Source organism: Felis catus, chromosome X, assembly GCF_018350175.1.
Source record: "Felis catus isolate Fca126 chromosome X, F.catus_Fca126_mat1.0, whole genome shotgun sequence".
NCBI classification, from domain to species: Eukaryota; Metazoa; Chordata; class Mammalia; order Carnivora; family Felidae; genus Felis; species Felis catus.
Window position 1 is genome coordinate 44907516 of NC_058386.1, and position 23025 is coordinate 44930540.

The 23025-nt window shown below is 38.9% G+C and overlaps 1 protein-coding gene across 1 annotated transcript; it reads left to right on the top strand.

Moving 5' to 3' along the window:
• The first annotated feature begins 15878 nt into the window (after positions 1 to 15878).
• On the top strand, positions 15879 to 18439 carry GSPT2 (G1 to S phase transition 2). Its single transcript, XM_006943746.4, has 2 exons — positions 15879 to 16016; positions 16123 to 18439. Exon 2 carries the CDS (start codon positions 16134 to 16136, stop codon positions 18015 to 18017), a length of 1884 nt encoding a protein of 627 aa, XP_006943808.1. The 5' UTR covers positions 15879 to 16016; positions 16123 to 16133; the 3' UTR covers positions 18018 to 18439.
• Positions 18440 to 23025: the final 4586 nt, after the last annotated feature.

Below are 23025 nucleotides of genomic sequence, written 5' to 3' on the forward strand. Positions count from 1 at the left end.
TGAGACCTGATATTATAAAAATCCTATAGGAGAACACAGGCAGTTGCCTCTTTGACATCAGCCATAGCAACATCTTTATAGATATGTTTCCTAAGGCAAGGGAAACAAAAGCAAAAATAAACTGCTGGGACTACATCAAAATTAAAAGCTTATTCAAAGCAAAGGAAACAATCAACAAAACTAAAAGACAGCCTACAGAATAGGAGAAGACATTTGTAAATGACATATCCAATAAAGGATTAGTATCCAAAATATATAAAGAACTTATCAAGCTCACCCTCCCAAAATAATCCAATTTAAAAATGGGCAGAAGACATGAACAGATATGTCTCCAAAGAAGACATACATATGGCCATCAGACACATGAAAAGATGTTCATCATCAAATAGTATTAGGGAGATGCAAATCAAAACTACAATAAGCTATCACCTCACACCTGTCAGAATGGCTAAAAGCAATGACACAAGAAACAACATATTGCTTACGAAGATGCAGAAAAAGGAGAACCCTATTGCACTGTTGGTGGGAATGCAAACTGGTGCAGGCACTCCAGAAAACAGCGTGGAGCATCCTCAAAGAGTTCAAAATAGAACCGCCCTATGATCCAGTAATCACACTAATACTAAGTCAAAGGGATACATGCACCCCTATGTTTATAGCAGCATTATTTACAATAGCCAAATTATGGAAGCAGCACAAATGTCCATCAGTAGGTGAATGGACAAAGAAAATGTGGTATATATACACAATGGAGTATTATTCAGCCATAAAAAAGAAAGAAATATTGCCGTTTGCAACAGCATGGATGGAGCTAGATAGTATAATGCTAAGTCAGATAAGTCAATCAGAGAAAGACACATAACACGATTTCACTCATATGTGGAACTTAAGGAACAAAACAAATGAGCAAAGGGGGAAAAAAGAAATACAAGTCAAGAAACAGACGCAATTATAGAGAACAAGCTGAGGGTTACAAGAGGGGAGGGTGAGGGGATGGATTAAGTAGGTGATGGGGATTAAGGAGTGCACTTTCATGATAACCACCAGGTGATATATGGAATTCTGGAATCACTATATTGTACATCCTTACACTATAGTTTTGCACGAAGCTGCCTCCTCTCTGTCACATCCCCAAAGGATTCCAAGGGAGCATAAGGGCCGTGATGGTAGAAGAGCTCTTTATTTTTGTTTATTTATTTTTGTAAGTACTACTTTATTTTATTTATTTTTTAATGGGTTCAGGAGTAGAATTTAGTGATTCGTCACTTACATATAACACCCAGTGCTCATTCCAACAAGTGCCATCCTTAATACCTATCACCCATTTATCCCATCCTCCTACCTGCCTCCTCTCCAGCAACCCCTTTGTATTTAAGGGTCTCTTATAGTTTACCTCCCTCTTTGTTTTTATCTTATTTTTTCCTTCCCCTCCACTGTGTTCATCTGTTTTGTTTCTGAAATTCCACATATGAGTGAAATCATATATTTGTCTTTCTCTGAGTGACTTATTTTGCTTAGCATAATACATTCTAGTTCTCTCCATGTTGTTGCAAATGGCAAGATTTCATTCATTTTGATCACTGAGTGATATTCCATTATGTGTACATGCCACATCTTCCTTATCTATTCATCAGTCTATGGACATTTGGGCTCTCTCCAAATTTGACTATTATTTTTTTTTTAATGTTTATTTATTTTTGAGACAGAGAGAGATAGAGCATGAACAAGGGAGGGTCAGAGAGAGAAGGAGACACAGAATCTGAAGCAGGCTCCAGGCTCTGAGCTGTCAGCACAGAGCCCGACGCGGGGCTCGAACTCACGGACTGTGAGATCATGACCTGAGCCGAAGTTGGCCGCTTAACCGACTGAGCCACCCAGGCGCCCCGAAATTTGACTATTATTGATAGCGCTGCTATAAACATTGGGGTGCATGTGGCCTTCAAATCAGCATTTTTGCATCCTTTGGATGGATACCTAGTAGTTCAGTTGCTGAGTCATAGAATAGTTCTATTTTTAATTTTTGGAGGAACCTCCATACTGTTTTCCAGAGTGGCTACACCAGTTTTCATTCCCACAATAAATGCAAAAAATGGCTCCTCTTTCCCTGCATCCTTGCCAACATGTTGTTTCCTGAGTTGTTAATTTTAGCCATTCTGACAGGTGTGAGTTGATATCTCATTGCAGTTTTGATTTGTATTTCCCTGATGAGTGATACTGAGCATCTTTTCATGTGTCTGTTACCATCTGGATATCTTCTTTGGAAAGGTATCTATTCATATCTTTTGCCCATTTCTTCACTGGATTATTTGTTTTTTGGGTGTTGAGTTTGATAAATTTTTTATAGATTTTGGACACTAACCCCTTATCTGATAGGTCATTTGCAAATGTCTTCTCTCATTCCGTTGGTTGCCTTTAAATTTAGCTGATCGTTTTCTTCTCTGTGCAGAAGCTTTTTATCTTGATGAGGTCCCAATAGCTCAACTTTGCTTTTGTTTTCCTTGCCTCCAGAGACATGTCTAGTAAGAAGTTGCTGCAGCCAAGGTCAAAGAGGTTGTTGCATGTTTTCTCCTCTAGTATTTTGATAATTCCCTGTCTTACATTTGGGTCTTTCATCCATTTTGTGTTTATTTTTCTGTATGGTGTAATAAAGTGGTCTAGGTTCATTCTTCTGCATGTCGCTATCCAGTTTTCTCAACACCATTTGAAGAAGAGACTATCTTTTTTCCATTGGATATTCTTTCCTGCTTTGTCAAAGATTCGTTGGCCATACATTTGTGGGTTATTTTTGTGTTTACTATTCTGTAACATTGATCTATGTGTCTGTTTTTTGTTTTTTGTTTTTTGTTTTTTGTTTTTGTTTTTTGTTTGTTTGTTTGTTTGTTTGTTTTTGCCAGTACCATATGTCTTGATGATTACAGCTCAGATTCGGCTTCATTTTTCTTCTTCAACATGGCTTTGGCTACTTAGGGTCTTTTCTGGTTCCCTACAACTTCTAGGGTTGTTTGTTCTAGCTCTGTAAAGAGTGTTCGTGTTATCTTGATAGGTATTGCATTGAATATGTAGATTGCTTTTGGTAGTATTGTCATTTTATCAATGTTCTTCAAATCAATGAGCATGGAAGGTTTTTCCATTTCTTGTGTCTTCTTTAATTTCTTTCATAAGATTTCTATATTGTACAGTATACAGATCTTTTACCATTTTGGTTAGATTTATTCCTAGGTATTTTATGATTTTTGGTACAATTGTAAATGGGGTGGATTTCTTGATTTCTCTTTCTGTTGCTTTAATTTTTGGTCTGTAGAGATGCAACTAATTTCTGTGCATTTATTGTATATCTGACTGATGAATTCATGTATCAATTTTAGCAGTTCCTTGGTGGAGACATTTGGGTTTTCCACATAGAGTATCACGTCCTCAGTGAAGAGTGAAAATTTGACTTTTTCACTGCCAATTTGGGTGTCTTTGTTTCTTTTTGTTGTCTGATTGCAGAGGCTAGGACTTCCAGCACTATGATGAACAACAGTGATGAGAGGTCACATCCCTTTCATGTTCCTGACCTTAGGGGGAAAGATCTCAGTTTTTCCCCCATGGAGGATGATATTAGCTGTGGGTCTTTCATATATGGCATTTATGATGTTGAGGTATGTTTCTTCTATCCCTACTATCTTGAGGGTTTTTATCAAGAAAGGGTGCTGTGTTTTGTCAAATGCTTTTTGTCTGCATCTATTGACAGGATCATAAGGTTCTTATCCTTTCTTTTATTAATGTAATGTATCACATTGTTTCATTTTCAGATGTTGAACCAGCCCTCCAGCCCAGGAATAAATCCCACTTAATCGTGGTGATTAATTTTTAATGTATTGCTGGATTATATTTGCTAGTATCTTGTTGAGATTTTTTGCATCCATGTTCATCAGGGATATTGGTCTATAGTTCTCCTTTTTAGCGGGGTCTTTGTCTGGTTTTGGAATCAAGGTAATACTAGCCTCAGAATGAGTTTGTAAGTTTTTTCTTCCATTTATATTTTTTGCAACAGACTCAAAATAATAGGTATTAATTCTGCTTTAAATGTCTGATAGAATTCCCCTGGGAAGCCATCTGGCCCTGGACTCTTGTTTGCTGGGAGATTTTTGATTACTGATTCACTTTATTTACTGGCTATGGGTCTATTCAAATTTTCTATTTCTTCCTGTTTCAGTTCGGTAGTTTATATGTTTCTAGGAATTTTTCCATTTGTTCCAGATTGCCTAATTTCTTGGCATATGATTGCTCATAATATTCTTTTATTATTGTTTGTATTTCTGAAGTGTTGGTTGTGATCTGTCCTCTTTAATTCATGATTTTATTTACTTGGGTCCTCTCCTTTTTCTTTTTGATAAATTCGTCTAGGGATTTCTCAATTTTGTTAATTCTTTCAAGAACCAGCTCCTAGTTTCATTGATCTCTTCTACTTTTTTCTTTTTTTTTTTTTCATTTCAATATCATTGATTTCTTCTCTAATCCTTATTATTTCCCTTCTTCTGCTGGTTTGGGCTATATTTGCTGTGCTTTTCCCAGCTCCTTTAGGTGTGAGGTTTGGTTGTCTATTTGAGACCTTTCTTCCTTCTTTAGGAAGGCCTGGATTGCTATATACTTCCTTCTTATGACTGCCTTTGCTATATTCCAAAGGTTTTGGACTGTCATGTTTTCATTTTCATGGGCTTCCATGTACTTTATTATTTCTTCTTTAATTTCTTGGTTAACCCAGTCATTCTTTAGTGGGATATCCTTTAATCTCCCTGTATATGTGGTCTTTTCAAATTTTTTCTTGTGGCAGATTTCAAGTTTAATAGCATTCTGGTCTGAAAATTGGCATCATATGATATGAATCTTTTTGTACTTGTGGAGGGCTGATTTGTGACCCAGTATCTGATCTATTCTGGGGAATGTTCCATGTGTACTCGAGAAGAATATATTTTGCTGCTTTAGGATGAAATGTTCTGAACATATCGGTTAAGTCCATCCGGTCCAGTGTGTCATTCGAAGCCATTGTTTCTTTGCTGATTTTCTGCTTAGAGGACTTGTCCATTTTTGTAACTGGGATTTTGAAGTCCCATACTATTATTGTATTATTATCAATGAGTTCCTTTATATTTGTGATTAATTGATTCATGTATTTGGGTGCTTTCAATTTGGGGGGCATAAATATTTACCACTGTTAGATATTCTTATTGTGTATACCCCTTATTTATGATATAATGTATTTCTCCATCTCTTTTACAGTTTTTGTTTTAAAACCTAGTTTGTCTGATAGAAATATGGCTACTCTGGATTTCTTTTGATGTCCACTGGCATGATAGATGGTTGTCCATCCCCTTACCTTCAATCTGATATATATATATATATCAGAATATATATGTATTTTGATTCGGGCATTTAGTCCATTTACATCCAGAGTGATTATTGAAAGATATGAATTTAGTTCCTTTGTGTTACCTGTAGAATTGGAGCTTCTGGTGATGCTCCCTGGTCCTTTCTAATATGTTACTTTCGTTCTTTTTTTTTTTTCTCCACTCAAAGACCCCCTTAAAATTTCTTGCAAGGCTGGTTTAGAGGTCATAAACTCCTTTAGTTCTTTTTATTCTGAATGATAGCCTAACTGGATAAAGAATTTTTGGCAGCATATTTTCCAATTCAGCATGTTGAATATATCCTGTCACTCCTTTCTAGCCTGCCAAATTTTCTGTGGAAAGATTTGCTACAAACCTGATCTGTCTTCCCTTGTAGGTTAAGGATTTTTTTTAAGTTCTATTGCTGCTTTTATTATTCTTTCCTTGTCTATGTATTTTGTAAATTTGACTATGATATGCCTTAGTGATGGTCAGTTTTTGTTGAATCTAATGGAAGTTCTCTGTGCTTTTTGGATTTTGATGTATGTACTGTTCCACAGACTAGGAATGTTTTCGGCTATAATTTGCTCACTTATACCTTCTGCCACTTTTTCTCTCTTAGAAGAGCTCTGTAATTTCATCCACCCACAATTCAGCAGCTCAAAAACAGTTGGCTGCAGCCATGTTATGGGAATAAAGTTGAGTATAATTTTTTAAAAATTAAATTTTATGTCCTAACGTATATCTGTCCAGACAGCATCAAGATAGCTGCAACTACTGTAATATGGTAGCAATGTGCTTTTTGAAAATAAAATTTACATTTTATTTTAATTTATTTTTAAAATCTATTTCTTTATTTACTTTTTAAAATTTTTCATTTAAATTCTAGTTAGTTAACAGACAGTGCAATATTGGTTTCAGGAGTAGTTTTCAGTGATTCATCCCTTACATACAACACTCAGTGCTCACCACAATCATATGATTTCACTCATATATGGAATTTAAGAAACAAAACAGATGAACATATGGGAAGGGAGAAAAAAAGAGAAAGGGAAACAAACCATATTTTCAAATGACATATCTGATAAAGGGTTAGCAATCAAAATCTATAAAGAACTCATCGGGGCGCCTGGGTGGCTCAGTTGTTTAAGCACCTGCTTTGGCTCAGCTCATGATCTCATGGTTCGTGAGTTCAAGTCTTGCATTGGGTCAGCTCAAGCCCCACTTTGAGTGAGCATGAGCCCCACATCGGGTGAGCTTGAGCCCCACTTCAGGTGAGCAGGAGCCCCACTTTGGGTGAACTCGAGCACCCTACTGGTGAGCCCCACTTCTCTCTCCCTCTCTCTCTGCCCCTTGCTCACCTACGTCCTGTCTCTCTCTCTCTCTCTCTCTCTCTCTCTCTCTCTCTCTCAAAAGAACTTATCAAACTCAACATGCAATAAAACAAACAACACAGTGAAGAAATGGGGAGAAGACATGAATAGACACTTTTGTAAAGAAGACATCCAGATGGTGAACAGACTCAGGTAAAGATGCTCAACATTACTCATCATCAGAGAAACACAAATCAAAACCATGATGAAATATTCCCTCACACCTGTCATAATGGCTAAAATTAACAACAGAAGAAACAACGCATATTGGCGAGAATGCGGAGATATGACAACACTCTTGCACTGCTGGCGGGAATGCAAACTGGTGCAGCCATTCTGGAGAACAGCTTGGGGGTTCCTCAAAAAACTAAAAAAAGAACTACCCAAATGATCCAGAAATTCCACTATTAGGTATTCACCCAAAGGATACAAAAATACAGATTTAAAGGAGTACATGCACCCCAATATTTATAGCTGCATTATCAACAATAGCCAAACTATGCAGAGCCCAAATGTCCATCGACTGATGAACGGATAAAGAAGTAGTATTATATGTATATATAAGGGAATATTACTCAGCCATCAAAATCAATGAAAGCTTGCCATTTGCAACATGGATGGAGCTAGAATGTATTAGGCTAAGCGAAATAAGTGTATCAATAAAAGACAAATATATGATTTCATTCATATGTGGAATTTAAGAAACAAAAGAGATAAAATTGTGGGAAGGGAGGGGAAGAAAAGAAAGGGAAACAAGCCACAAGAGATTCTTAACAATAGAGAACAAACTGAGGGTTCATGGGGGCAGGTGGGTGGGTGATGCGCTAGATGGGTGATGGGTATTAAGAAAGGCACTTGTTGTGGTGAGCACTGGGTGTTGTATGTAAGTGATGAATCACTGAATTCTACTCCTGAAGCCACTATTGCACTGAATTATTAACTAATTGAAATTTAAATTAAAAAAATTATACCTAATCCCAAAAATGGGACTCTGGACTTCTCCGATGCAGTCATGGCTCTCTCATTCTCCTCTGCCGGGTGATGGTATTTCCAGCCTCCCCTACACCTAACAGCGGCGGCCATGTGACCAAGTTCTGCCCACTAAAGTTGATGGGGCATATGTAGGGGTCCCCTGTGAAAGATTCTATTTGTTGATAAAAAGGACATATGTGCAGAGGAATGTTAATTCAGCCATGAGAAAGAAGGATATCCTGCCATCTGTGACAGGGAATTAGAGGTAGAGTCTTCTTCTGGGTCAGTCTTCATATTTTAGCAAAAAAGCCTCAGAGGAGTGTTGCATTATTCCCTGAGAGGAGGCACATACTGTATGGCTGTCCCTCTTTTTATATTGCCAGCATAGATCGCTGGCGTCCTTTGAAGCTTAAAGTTGAGATATTTTGGGGTGCCCAGGTGGCTCAGTCAGTTAAGCTTCTGACTTTGGCTCAGGTCATGATCTCACGGTTCATGGGTTCGAGTTCCACGTCAGGGTCTGTGCTGATAGCTCAGACCCTGGAGCCTGCTTTAGATTCTCTCTCTCTCTCTCTCTCTCTCTCTCTCTCTCTCTCTCAAAACTAAATAAACATTAAAAAAATTAAAGTTGAGATATTTTACTTCTATTTACCCTTCTTTATTTATTGGATGGAATTCTTCTCTGATGAACAGCTTCCCTCATCCACTCTTTGGGAACCAATGTTACAGTTCATGTGCCAAACATCACATGGGATAATTGTTTCATTATTTGTCTCTGCTCACCCAATTTCAAAATAACGAGTTTATTTCATAGCATTTCATAATGGTGACTAGGCAGTCTTTGTTTCTTTAGAGTCGCTATGGACTCGATATTTAACCACACCTGATGTGTTTAGGTCCGTCTTAGTTATTATTCTCACTGACACTCAATTTGGCCCTAAGTGATGCAGACTCAATCTGAATCTGCCTACACAGGAGCGAACACAAGCAGGTGCTTAGTAAATGTGTTTTAAGTATGTCAAATAACTGAGTGAGGTGTATTGATATCATAACTTGATTGTTTTGTCATAACATTATATTTCTGTGCCCGCCCTGCCATCAGATGTTTGAAATTGACACGATGCCTTTGCCGTCTTTGGTGTTATTCAAGTATTACTACACTGGGATTCAGAAAATGTAACACTCACTCTCCTTCATTGGATACTTCTAGTTTCATGGGGGTGTGGTGGGAGACAAGTGACCTCAACTCATGAATTTCATTATCTTTTGGCTTCCAAAATTCATTCCCTCACATGACCATTAATCCTCACTCACGCTGTTTTCTCTGTGCTCATCTGTGCCATCATCTGCTATTGCTCTACTTCCCAGAAACTTGCAGAGCCCAAATTTCCCACTTTCCCTAACACAGCTCCTCCTTACCGCTGTCCCAGCACTCTTATGGAAGTACCTTGTCAGCACATCAACAAGTGTCTTTCTTTATTCTGCTTCTTCATCTCAGTGGTTTTTCCAATTATGTCCGTGCATCTTGGATGCTGAGTGTTTGGACTTGGTCACATCAAAGACCCTCTGGCGACCGGCCTCCTTTTCCTCAAACTTCAATTTTCTGATTTCAAACATGGGACCAAGAGCTAGCTCTCCTATGTCGATGTGAAATGAGTTTCGCAAAAGATTGTTAGAACATTATAAATCATACAACATCCGGATGTGTAAATTTTTGTACCCACAATTACTTGAATACAGGCTGCTGTATAATAAATGTTGGATTAAGTGTAGGGGAATTAGATGACACCTTGAACTTATTCCATTACTCTTAGAAATGACAGTAATATTTACACATGGGTCACTGGATTATATGCAGGAATTGGTTGGCCATCATGTTTACATATAAGGACCTTTTTTCACCTTTTTTCCCCAATATAGGCTCTTGTCTGAGAGGGGCTTCTTTAGCTATTGGCTATCAGGCAATTCAATTCTAGCTGAGGGTGATTCCCCAAACTTTATTTTATTTTTTGTTTCTAATTGAGATAATAGATGTATAATCTTGTGTAAATTTAAGATGGGTATGTTTATTTGATACATATGTATATGATTTATGTGTACATACACATATATGATTACAACCTATTGTTAACTAACATCTACATGATGTCATGTAATTATAGTATTATTTGTACGCTTCACCAAATTTTACTGTAGCAATTATTACTACCGGTGTAAAATGAGTAATACTGAGTGCATAATATCCTAGTTTTTGGAGTTCTTCAGATTCCCATAATTGTGTTCATATTATTCCAAAAGTAACAGGATTACCTCATTAGCTTTGGTTTTGTACTTCTGTTCTCACCTAGTATTTGAAACATTGGAGAAATAACTTCCCAGAGTGTGGTATGGACATGCAGGCAATAGAAACTGCCTTAGAATGGAGATATGTTTTTCCCAGTTTAACCTCAAAATTAGGCTATTTTCTCTGTGCATACTCCAAGGCCTGGCTAACAAGCATTTTAGCCCTGATTGATGTTGCTGTCCCATACTTTATTATAGTAGTGGTATGTGAGTAATAACGAATCTGCTGAAGTATTTTGTAATTTCATTCCCTGTGTTTCTTTGTACCCACAATGCATCCTTGCGCTAGCAACCCACGGTGTACATATGAATGTGGATTCATCTCCACTTATCAAATAAGGAAACTGAGGCACAGAGCAGTTAAAGAAATTTAACAAAGAATTAGTTTGAAATGCTAGGCCTTGAAATGAACCCCAGCTATTTGGCACTTCTACTATTCAGTGTTTGGTTGCTGTTAACCGAAAACAGTCTATGTTAATTAGGGCAGGGATAATTGGGGAGTTACGGGCTTTTAAATACTGTCCTTCTATAGGGCCTGGATATACAGGTCTATTCATGGCCTCACAGAATTATTATTGCATACAGCAGAATTGGCTCCCAAGGGGATTTGTCACTGCTGCCACATTTTGGGAGCGGGGAAATGAGTATGTTTTCAGTGCAACTGTTGGCTTTAGGTATATGGTACCTTAGTTGCCTACCTGGATACGGGAAAGTTTACCAAACTGTTAGCTCAATGAAGATACTTCTTCAGCTGGATTCGCAACTCCAAATCAAGCCTGCCTTACCCCACATCTCTCTACATTTAAATGGGCTTTAAAATAAATCTGATCTGTGTGTGTCAGATTGGCAGGAGGTAAAGAGCATCTGAAATCTTAGTAGCAAAAACTTTAGGAAGTGGAGTGGCTTTCCATCTTCCTTAGAATAGAGAGTCAAATTTATGTACAGAGCTCAAAGACATCCTGAGAGAACAAATATGAGGCTTCCAACACAGTCTTCTTAACCCTGTGTTCACTAGCTCCTAGATATTTTTCTGTTCTTATTTTAGCCCATCTAATACTACTATTCCTCGACTGTAGATGAGTTTTAAGACTCTGTGCTCCGGCCTGCTCAGTTATGCTAAGCATATGTTGGGGGGAAAGGGGAATCTCAAAACCTGGAGTACTGTATTATGTTTTCCAGTCTAAACTGCTTTTGTTTAATTGGTATTCTTTTTTATTTTTATTTATTTTTTATTTGAGAGAAAGAGAGAGTGAAAGAGAGCTCATGAGTGGGGGAGAGAGGCAGAGAGAGAGAGAGAGAGAGAGAGAGAGAGAGAGTCCTGAGCAGACTCCATGCTGAGCTGATATGGGGCTTGACCCCACGACCCTGAGATCATGACCTGAGCTTAAATCAAGAGTCAGATGCTTAACTGACTGGGCCACCCAGGTGCCCTAATTGGAATTCTAAAAAAAAAAAAAAAAAAAAAAGATGTTACTACTCCCAAGTTAGCCACCTTACCTATACCCCAAAAGTCTATTCTGTATCTTCCCCCATTCCCCATTTTTAATATTGGAATCTTACCTCAGAATCTCCACAGGATCATCTCTTACTTCAGGAAAAAAACATAAGTCCTCATAAAAGAACTCAACTGCATTATCCTTTCTCTCAAGTTCATTCATATTTCCATTCTCTATAAATAACCTAAGACTTTATCCTCTTCTTCCATTTGTGACTTACACCCACCAAATCTCCCAATTCCTTTCTTAATATATAATAGATGCTACAAGTCAGTATGGCCTTAGCATCTTTTTGTCCGTGTTTGAACTCCAAGTCCACTATTTACTAGCTATGTGACCTTGGATAGTCCAATCAGCCCCTCTAAACATCCATTTCTTATCTATAAAAGAGTGATAGATTATCTTATTCACAGAATGGTAGGGAAAACAAAATGAGAGAATCCATAGAAAATAATTGACATATGACCTGCTACTAAAAAACACTCAACAAAAGTGAATTATTATAAGATAGATGTAGTTTAACTATAATGTACTGGATGATAACATGGAGAACATATGAAAAAATCTGTTTTCTCTATCATATTAGTTCTGGTAGTACTGACACTACTATATGTATGGATAGTATAAGTCATATGAGTAATTATTTTATTTTCTAATTTTATTATCCCCTGTTCTCATTGAGAACCAGTATTCCTGGTTTAATAGAAATGTATAAAATTGAGCTGGTACATTTTGTCATACCAGATAATGAATAAACCATCAAGGACTACTAGCACAGTCTCAAAACGATTCAGAACTCATCCTGAAGTGGCTTCCACTGGCCAATGAAGGACCATCTTAACATCAATAAGTATAGTAAGGAAATGTTCAAAACACATCAAATATATATAAATCCAATAATTCATAATTATTCTTTTGGAATATCCTTATTTGTCATCTGTGAACAATTATAGGCAACCAAGTCATTGTTTTGAAAACTCAAATAAATAGAAATAATCAATCACTTCCATGTGTTTCTGTTACAATTCATACCTCAGAGTAACAAAATTGTTGATGAAGGAAAATTGTTTTAAAACTGCATTACAGTTAATAAAGAAAAAAGGCACCTGGGTGGCTCAGTTGGTTAAGCATCCGACTTGGGCTCAGGTCATGATCTCATAGCTCATGGGTTCGAGCCCAGGGTCGGGCTCTGTAGCTGAGAGCTCGGAGCCTGGAGCCTGCTTCAGATTCTGTGTCTCCTTCTCTCTGTCTCTGCCTCTCCCCCGTTTGCACTGTGTCTCTCTCAAAAATAATAAACATTAAAAAAAAGAAATGACAGAAGTACAGTATCACATTTTGCAACCTCTAATGACATGTTTCTACACAATCATAATTAATTCCTTCTAACTGTAAAACAACCTGATCTTATGTGAAATGTTTTGAAAATACTCAAAATGCGAAAAAAATTGCACCTATCTCTGATCAAGCTCATAGATCCAATTATTGATATACAAGAAATAGAAAAATATTCTAAACTATACTACAGAAATACAATCAGCAAACTCAAGAATGCAGAAAATTCCACAATTCACATCATTCATTTTCCCTTTAATGTGATAAAGCTATACAGGAAGTCATGGCTAAACAATAAATGTCATGATAGTGGTTACATTTAAGGTTAGCGGGAGTAGGTTGTGACTGGAGAGGGTACTGAAAAGTCTTTTGGGTTGACCAGCAAATTTCTAATTATTGATTTGTGTGGTGGTTACAAGTGTGTTTCCCTTATTTAAAACAAAAAAGTTTATTTATTTATTTTGAGAGCCAAGGAAGAGAGGCATTGAGGGAGGGAGAGAGAAAATTCTAAGCAGGTTCTGTGCTGTCAGCATGGAGCCCAACTCAGGGCTTGAACTCACTAACCATGAGATCATGACCTGAGTTGAAATCAAGAATTGAACGCTTAATCGACTGAGCCACACAGGTGCCCCACATGTGTTTTCCTTCTAAGTCAATAAACAATAATTTTTTGTTATGCAATTTTCTATATTTGTATTATATTTCACAAAAAAAATTAAGAAGAAATGATTAAGCAATGGCCAAATATTGCCTACACTTAAAAAAAAAAAAAACTTTGGTGAAGACAATTCTCTCATTTATTGATACACTCTTTCAAAGTTCTAAGTAGATAATCTTCAGACATTCACCCCATCACACAAACTAAATGAATTTTGTCCAAAATTAGTTTCTGTCTATATAGCCCTGTCAGTGTTTCTCTCTCTTGGGTGGACCTGCTTCCCCCTAAACCCCAAGGGTGTGGGCTTGTCAGGACATTCTCTCACTGTTTCTCATTTCTTCTTTAAGGTTTTAAAAGTGAAGCATCCTCTGTTCTAAGTAGCAGTCATATTAGCATTCTCATGATCAATGCAATTGACCTAGGCAAAGGAAACATCCCAGGTCTGTCCTGATTCCTTGCTAATACTAACCTTATGTGAACACAACTGCCTATCCCTTGATAAGCTCTCTGAGACATTTTATTTATTTTTTTATTTTTTTTATTATTTTTTTAATATGAAATTTATTGTCAACTTGGTTTCCATACAACACCCAGTGCTCATCCCAACAGGTGCCCTCCTCAATACCCATCACCCACCCTCGCCTCCCTCCCACCCCCCTATCAACCCTCAGTTTGTTCTCAGTTTTTTTTTTTTTTTTGGTTGATTTTTTATTTTTTTTATTTTTTTTTACTTTTTTATTTTTTTATTTTTTTTATTTTATATATGAAATTTATTGTCAAATTGGTTTCCATACAACACCCAGTGCTCATCCCAAAAGGTGCCCTCTTCAATACCCATCACCCACCCTCTCCTCCCTCCCACCCCCCATCAACCCTCAGTTTGTTCTCAGAGACATTTTAGAAAGTCTATCCTAGGTTTATAGAATGCTGGAGAAAGGCTCCAGCATATGTATGCAGTATTGTCCAAGGGTTTCTGCACATTCAAACTCTCAATTCTTACTATTCATTGTGAATAAGCATGCACATTCTTTTTATGTGACAACAAATAATTAAGCCATTACCAGAGGCAAAAAACAATGAAGGGGTTTGATATCTAATGGCTTGGAAATAGCACAGAAGTAGCGAAATAGTGGCAGCCTCAGACTGAAACCATAAACGTCCAGGTCTATTAGACTTAGAACATTTTTTCTACTCCTAAAGTCTGGAGAACAAAATTGTTAAGTTATAAACCAGTGACCAATTTTTCAAGTATTTTGACTTGTTGGATTTATTTAATATCCAACTTTATGACCTCATCTTGTACTAGCAAACTGTATCTTTTTTTCTATTTCAGTTTGATCTAAATTAAAATAATTTACAGACTAACTCTTCTAAGCTTTGGGTCAAATATTATAAAGTCTTTCTGAAGGTGAGATTCTATTGATTAGTATCTATGGACTTTGTTCATCTCAGAGGTCTTAATCAGTTTAAATAGGCTGGCATCCACACACCCTGTCACTACCACTAACTGGGGAAGGTTCCAACATGACACTGATTTGTCCTTAGACAAACCCAGTGCCAGAAGTATGAGCAGTGAATAGGGTTCTAAGCCTCCAGAATGGGACAGGAAATACTGAGGACCTGGGGTGTATTCTGAGGAGGTGCTGGTGAGTGAGGCAGGAATACTCAGAATATAAATTGGTTAGAAGATACAAGTGATCTGGGGCCAGTGCCTGTCTGTGTGATCCATCACAGCATTTTGGGCTAGCCATTGTTCAGGCACCAGCACAAATACTGTAAGTTGGGCAGGTTCAGTGGGACAACGTTCTCCTTGGCAATTCCTTTCATGGACACAGTCAGAGTACTTAACATGAAAACAAGTTATAACCCCATCCTTACACCACAGAAGTCATCAACAAAAGTTACAGGCTTATGGGGTCCTCTGGATGAGGGAAAATCAAAAAGCCTCTGGGTTTCAAATTAAATGAGTGATTTCAAGTTACATTTCCTGGGTTCAACTACATCTTCATGTATTTCATGAGTGCCTCTCTAGTCAGTAATTTCTTCCTTTGGTTGCTGGGTTTCTGGGTAGTTAAACCATCTCCTGCCTCCATTTGTCCAATAGCAATTCTCATTTTTACTTGAATCTTTGAGTAGAATTGTCAATCAGCCGTGTCAGTCTAGGTTTAATTATTACACTGGCAAATTGCTCTCCCAGATCCTGTGAACAAAAATGAATGGAAAATTTCGTTTTACAAATCCTACTTTCGGACTTAGTCCATGGCTGAGAACTAAGCAGGCCCAGCGTACGGATGGCAGCGAGGGGTCAATCCACGCCCCGCGTTGGGTCGGCTGTGGAGGAGTCGGAAGTGGTTGGGGTTTGGGGGAGGAGATCCGCTCACACACAAGAGGAGAGGGTTGAGCCGCCATATCTGCTGCTGCTGCCGCAGTTGCGAATGCAGTGTTGGGACTTAGCTGCTGCCGCGCTGCCGCTAAGGTTCGTGTCGCTCCCCCTTGCCCCTTCGCTCTTGCAGCCTTACCCCTGGCGGCGTAGCCCGCTCTTTCTGGCGTGTTAATCCCACTCCCTCCCCGCCACCCATCAGGTCCTCAGACCATGGATCTGGGCAGCAGCAGCAGCGATTCCGCGCCCGACTGCTGGGACCAGGTGGACATGGAAACCCCGGGTTTGGCCCCAAGCGGAGACGGAGCCTCCTCCGCGGTGGCCGAGGCCCAACGGGAGCATCTCAGCTCGGCATTCAGCCGTCAGCTCAACGTCAACGCCAAACCCTTCGTGCCTAATGTACACGCCGCGGAGTTCGTGCCGTCTTTTCTGCGGGGCCCGGCCCAGCCGCAGACCCCCCTGGCCGACATCACCAGCATCGATGAAACCTGCACCGGCGCGGGCGACCCTCAAGGTAAAAGGCTGGGACGGGAGGCACCTGTGGAACATTCCAAAGAGGAACAGTTAGTGTGGCGTGAAGGTTCCAATTCAGCCATTACTATGGAACTTTCAGAACCTGTTGTAGAAAATGGAGAGGTGGAAATGGTTCTAGAAGAATCATGGGAGCACAATAAAGAAGTAAGTGAAGCTGAGCCAGGGGGTAGTTCCTTGGGAGATTCAGGGCCCCCAGAAGAGAGTGGCCAAGAAATGATGGAGAAAGAGGAAGTGAGAAAATCTAAATCTGTGGTTATGCCCTCAGGTGCTCCTAAAAAAGAACACGTAAATGTGGTATTCATTGGGCATGTAGATGCTGGAAAGTCAACCATTGGAGGACAAATTATGTTTTTGACAGGAATGGTTGACAAAAGGACACTTGAGAAATATGAGAGAGAAGCTAAAGAAAAAAACAGAGAAACTTGGTATTTGTCCTGGGCCTTAGATACAAATCAGGAAGAACGAGACAAGGGTAAAACAGTAGAAGTGGGTCGTGCCTATTTTGAAACAGAAAAGAAACATTTCACCATTTTAGATGCTCCTGGCCACAAGAGTTTTGTCCCAAATATGATTGGTGGTGCTTCTCAAGCTGATTTGGCTGTACTGGTAATCTCTGCCAGGAAAGGAGAATTTGAAACTGGATTTGAGAAAGGTGGACAGACAAGAGAACATGCGATGTTGGCAAAAACAGCAGGGGTAAAACATTTAGTAGTGCTTATCAATAAGATGGATGATCCCACAGTAAATTGGAGCAGTGAGAGGTACGAAGAATGTAAAGAAAAACTGGTGCCCTTTTTGAAAAAAGTCGGCTTTAGTCCCAAAAAGGACATTCACTTTATGCCCTGCTCAGGGCTGACTGGGGCAAATATTAAAGAGCAATCAGATTTTTGCCCTTGGTACACTGGATTACCATTTATTCCATATTTGGATAATATGCCAAACTTCAACAGATCAATTGATGGACCAATTAGACTGCCAATTGTGGATAAGTACAAGGATATGGGTACTGTGGTCCTGGGAAAGCTGGAATCAGGATCCATTTTTAAAGGCCAGCAGCTTGTGATGATGCCGAACAAGCACAATGTGGAAGTTCTTGGAATTCTTTCTGATGATGCTGAAACTGATTATGTAGCCCCAGGTGAAAACCTTAAAATCAGACTGAAGGGAATTGAAGAAGAAGAGATTCTTCCTGGATTCATACTTTGTGACCCTAATAATCTGTGCCATTCTGGACGCACATTTGATGTTCAGATAGTGATTATTGAGCACAAGTCTATCATCTGCCCAGGCTATAATGCGGTGCTGCACATTCATACTTGTATTGAGGAAGTTGAGATAACAGCCTTAATCTCCTTGGTAGACAAAAAATCAGGAGAGAAAAGTAAGACACGACCCCGCTTTGTGAAACAAGATCAAGTGTGCATTGCCCGTTTAAGGACAGCAGGAACTATCTGCCTCGAAACATTCAAGGATTTTCCTCAGATGGGTCGTTTTACTTTAAGAGATGAGGGTAAGACCATTGCGATTGGAAAAGTTCTGAAACTGGTCCCAGAGAAGGACTGAGCAGTTTTCTTGATGCCCCTGCACAATACTGTGAGAATTGACTAAAGAAGTTCACCATCTTCTCTTATTTACTGCCCACTGACAGACTTTTCTTCATATTTTGCAAAGAAATTTCACAGCAAAAATTCATGTTTTGTCACCTTTCTCATGTTGAGATTTCAGTTATGTCACTATTGAATTACCCACAACTTTCCTCTTTTGCCATTTTGCTTCCTTGGACAGAACCAGTAATAGCTTTGTAGGTGATGTGGGTGTAATTGTCTATAACAATGAAAAATTAATATATTTTTTAATTTTTCATTTTCCCTTAGGATATTTAGTCAACCTTTGTTCCACACAGATCAATCAGAGTGTGTCAGTGTGTGTGTACATGTTAAAAAGACAACTAACATGTCAATAAAATATTCCATTTGAAACTCTTACTGGTATCCAAAATGCTTTTGAATATTTTTTAAAGTTTGTACATAATAGTTTTCAATTAGCTTTTTTACTTTCTCAGATAATTAAATACATTTTATTACTTGGGGTTTCAAAAACTGTCCTCCACTCACTGTTTTAAACGAGGCATTTGCAAACAATGCACAGTTTCATATTAAAGGAAACATTTTCACTTTGAAAAAATATCTCTTTGAGGGCTCTTCCCAGTGAACTTTGTTTTCTCCAATTTGAATCAATAATGGAGCTCTTCTGTTTCCCCACTTGTAATTTGAAAAAGAAAGGCTCAGACCATCTTTCAGGTCCCATAATGTTGAGCATTGCCAAATTACAAATATATCTGGGGATGCAGATCATATGTTGACTAGACAGTTATCCATACCCCATCATCTTAATATACCCCTTTGCTTTGTTCACCACCAGACTTGGAATGGGGGACACAACACAGTAAGGGGCATGACTATCGACAAGATAAATGCTTATAATAGGGCTGTAAGTCATTTAGTAAAAATTAAGGGTTAGTGTGGGTCCTGAGCTGGGAAATGAGACTATTCCACCCTTGTATCCTTCAGTTCTGGGGGTTAGTAGGAAAGCTACAGGGTCATTTTTACAATCAGATCAAAATACACTTTTGGGCCAGAGATACTGGACTTGTCTCTGAATAGTGTGTTGAAAAACAGCCAACTCTCGATGCTGAGCTGGCTACTTTTATTGCCAGGATATTGACTTTATAACCTGCGTAGCTATCAACAGCTGAAAGAACCTTCAGTCCTGGTAAGTGGGTAGTGACCCAGTGTAAACACCTGCCCAATGGTGGGCAGGGCCAGTTTCTCACACTTGTGGGCTGGTTGGACAGGGGCGGAGACTGACTGCCAGAACGTCCTGTACCCATGCTTAAGCAGAGACCGTGTCCCCTTCTTCATGGTCCATTTATTTGTGTACCCATTTACCTCCAGGGTTTCTAACCTGTCAAAGATAGCCACTGGTCTTATCATAGCATCAACAGCATGGTTCTGTGAATCATTCATCATAGATCTTTTGGGAAACCAGGATTTTTATTTTGTCCTGTGTCAGCTAACCTAATCTACAGGGATACACCTGATGTCATCTTGGGCCCAGGCCTTTAATAATACAATGTCAGTGGCAAGAGTTTCATCTTTATTTTAGAGTTCCTTCTCTTGCTTCTGTGCTTTGTATTTTGTACAAAATACAGGCCAATTCAGTGTTTGCCAGAAGTTTTGCCCTGCAGCCACTTAAAAAATATTTCTGATGTTGGGGCGCCTGGGTGGCTCAGCCGGTTGAGTGTCCGACTTCTGCTCAGGTCAAGATCTCACAGTTTGTAGGTTCAAGCCCTGCATTGGGCTCTGTGCTGACAGCTCAGGGCCTGGAACTTGCTTTGGATTCTGTGTCGTCTTCTCTCTCTGCCCCTCCCCCACTCACCCTCTGTCTCTCTCTCCCAAAAATAAACATTTAAATTAAAAAATATATATTTCTGATGCTGAATCAGTGTCATTTTTTCCACAATTTTAGTAACTTACCAATAGGATTATTGTGGATCTCTTTCACTAATAGGCCAAAGCCACAAGGCAGGACAGAATTCTTAAAAGCCAGCAGCTTGTGATGGATAATTGTGATGGATAATTTCCCATCAAAAACTGTCTCTTAAATGTCTTTCTCTTTTTTTTTAATTAAAAAAGTTAAAGAGAGAAACAGAGTGTGAGCAGGGTAGAGGCAGAGAGAGAGGGAGATACAGAATCCAAAACAGGCTCCAGGCTCTGAGCTGTCAGCATGGAGCCCCACATGGGGCTTGAACCCACCAACTGTGAGATCATTACCTGAGCCGAAGTCAGATGCTTCACCAACTGAGCCACTCAGGCACCCCCTAAATGTATTTCTCAATAGCCAGTTATATAGCAATTTCTCCATCAGGAGCTCTGGACTGTGTGTGTGTGTGAGTGTGTGTGTGTGTGTGTGTGTGTGTGTGTGTGTGTGTGTCTTCAGAGAGCAGGACATACATCTTTTGAAGTAGATTTTAGAAACTAATTCTTTTCATTTCAGTGAGAAACAGATGGAGTGATTGGAAGCACCAGACTCTGGCTCTTTAGGAAACTGGATGTAAACTCATGGTAACATTTCTTTTTAACTTCCTGAATACCTTCCTTTATAAGTCTTAATGTCTGATGGTGGTCTCCAATACTACAAACTTGGGATGTTCACAAACACAGTACTAGGTTTCCCTAGGGCACACAGAGCATTGTCCTTTCAGAAGTCCCATATTGCCTCCATTTCATGTCAGTTTAACCTAACAGTCTTCAGAGTTTTATCTGGCAACGAGAATAATGTAGAATCTCCCCATGTCAGGCTGAATGCTGTAAATACATTATGAACTTCCTGCTTAAGGCTTTCTCAATAAATGTCTACCCGTTGGCTCTTGGCAACTTTTCTCCCAAGCCTCTTCCTTTGTTTCTTTGGTCATTGTGGGACAAATCTGAAATTCAGAGAAAGGGGCCAACTTATTCTGTATTTCAGCAAAGACCCCGAAAGGAAAGAAAATGGAAAGTTTGGACTGGGTCGAAGCTAGCAGACCTCCACTTGACTCACTTTGACCATCTTTCTCTGGTAACCAGAACAAACTGCCAGTGCTTTTAAAACCTACTACAGTTACTGTTCCTGTCTTCAAAAGACAAATCCTTTTTCAAATTAGACATTCATTTCACAATATCCTGATTCTGGTTTACTACAATGCAAGAACCTCTCTGTATAAAGTTTACTTATAAACATTTTGCAGTAGAAATACTCAGTCCATTTTAGTTAAAATAACCATTAAAAAGGAAACTCTCCAACAACCACAGAAGTTCTGCTAAAACCTGAGCCTTTGAACATGTTCACATTGATCCAGATTTTATGTTTAATAGGGTTCTTTCTGTATTTTCTGTTGAGACTGGTAGCATATTTCCATTTGTTCTAATTTTCAGTTACAATATTTATTCATGGTTGTCTGGTGGAGGATGGGGGAGGAAAATTTGATCCAAAGTTTCTCATCAGAACATCACTATTTCCACAGAGTGGAGAAAGTGGACTTGCCTTAGGATATAGGAGAGGCTTCAAATGTCCATCAACTGATGAATGGATAAAGAAGATGTGGTTTATATATACAATGGAATACTACTTGGCAATGAGAAAGAATGAAATCATGCCATTTGCAGCAACGCGGATGGAACTGGAAGGTATTATGCTGAGTGAAATAAGTCAGTCAGAGAAGGACATACATCATGTTTTCACTCATATGTGGATCTTGAGAAACTTAGCAGAAGTCCATGGCAGGAGGGAAGGGGAAAAAATAGTTACAAACAGAAAGGGAGGGAGGCAAACCACAAGAGACTCTTAAATACAGAGAACAAACTGAGGGTGGATGGGGGGTGGGGGAGGGGGAAAATAGGTGATGGGCATTGAGGAGGGCACTTGTTGGGATGATCACTGGGTGTTGTATGTAAGCCTATTTGACAATATATTGTATTAAAAAAAATAAAAGGTCACCTTCAAAAAAGATTTAGGAGAGGCTTTTTCAAAACACACTGTGTTTGTTAATGTTCAACAGATCACTTAAATCAGCAGGGGAAAGGGAAAAGAAGAAAGAACTTGCCATGTAACATGCCATGCACAAGGGAAAAAAAGAAAAAAAATGTTTATATCCAAGAGGGCACAGTTTATAATTTGACACCATAGCCTGCAAAATATTCAATATTGGTTTTCCTCATAGTTACATCTTGCACTCAACAATGTCAGATTGTTCCAGATGTAGTTTGTCTAAATTCTAGGGGATTCTCTTTTCCTTCACTTGGCCTCAAAAATATTGTATACTTTCTTTTTTTCTTTTTCTTTTCTTTTCTTTTCTTTTCTTTTCTTTTCTTTTCTTTTCTTTTTTCTTTTCTTATTTAACTTATTTTTTAAATTTACATCCAAGTTAGCATATAGTGCAACAGTGATTTCAAGAGTAGATTCCTTAATGCCCCTTACCCATTTAGCCCATGCCCCCTCCCACAACCCCTCCAGCAACCCTGTGTTTGTTCTCCATATTTGAGTCTCTACTGTTTTGTCCTCCTCCCTGTTTTTGTATTCTTTTTGTTTCGCTTCCCTTATGTCCATCTGTTTTGTATCTTAAAGTCCTCATCTGAGTGAAGTCATATGATATTTGTCTTTCTCTGACTAATTTCGCTTAGCATAATACCCTCCAGTTCCATCCACGTAGTTGTATAGTTTCTTTTATAAGTCAGTGGATGAAAGGTTCAAGCTCTAAGAATCAGACATCAATAAAATGTTCAGCAAAGCCCTTTATTTTCTATAGATTAATATTAAACAACCAGAATTTACATACACAGATAATTTGCAGACATTTCTCAGCCATCCCATGAAGGTATCCCTTTCTGATTGGTGAACTTCAAAAGCGTGAACAGAGAATATTAAGACCTGTCCCTAGGGGCGCCTGGGTGGCGCAGTCGGTTAAGCGTCCGACTTCAGCCAGGTCACGATCTCGCGGTCCGTGAGTTCGAGCCCCGCGTCGGGCTCTGGGCTG

What these genes read in the sequence shown, in the direction of transcription:
- GSPT2 (XM_006943746.4), top strand. Translation starts at nt 16,134, where the DNA reads ATGGATCTGGGCAGCAGCAGCAGCGATTCCGCGCCCGACTGCTGGGAC.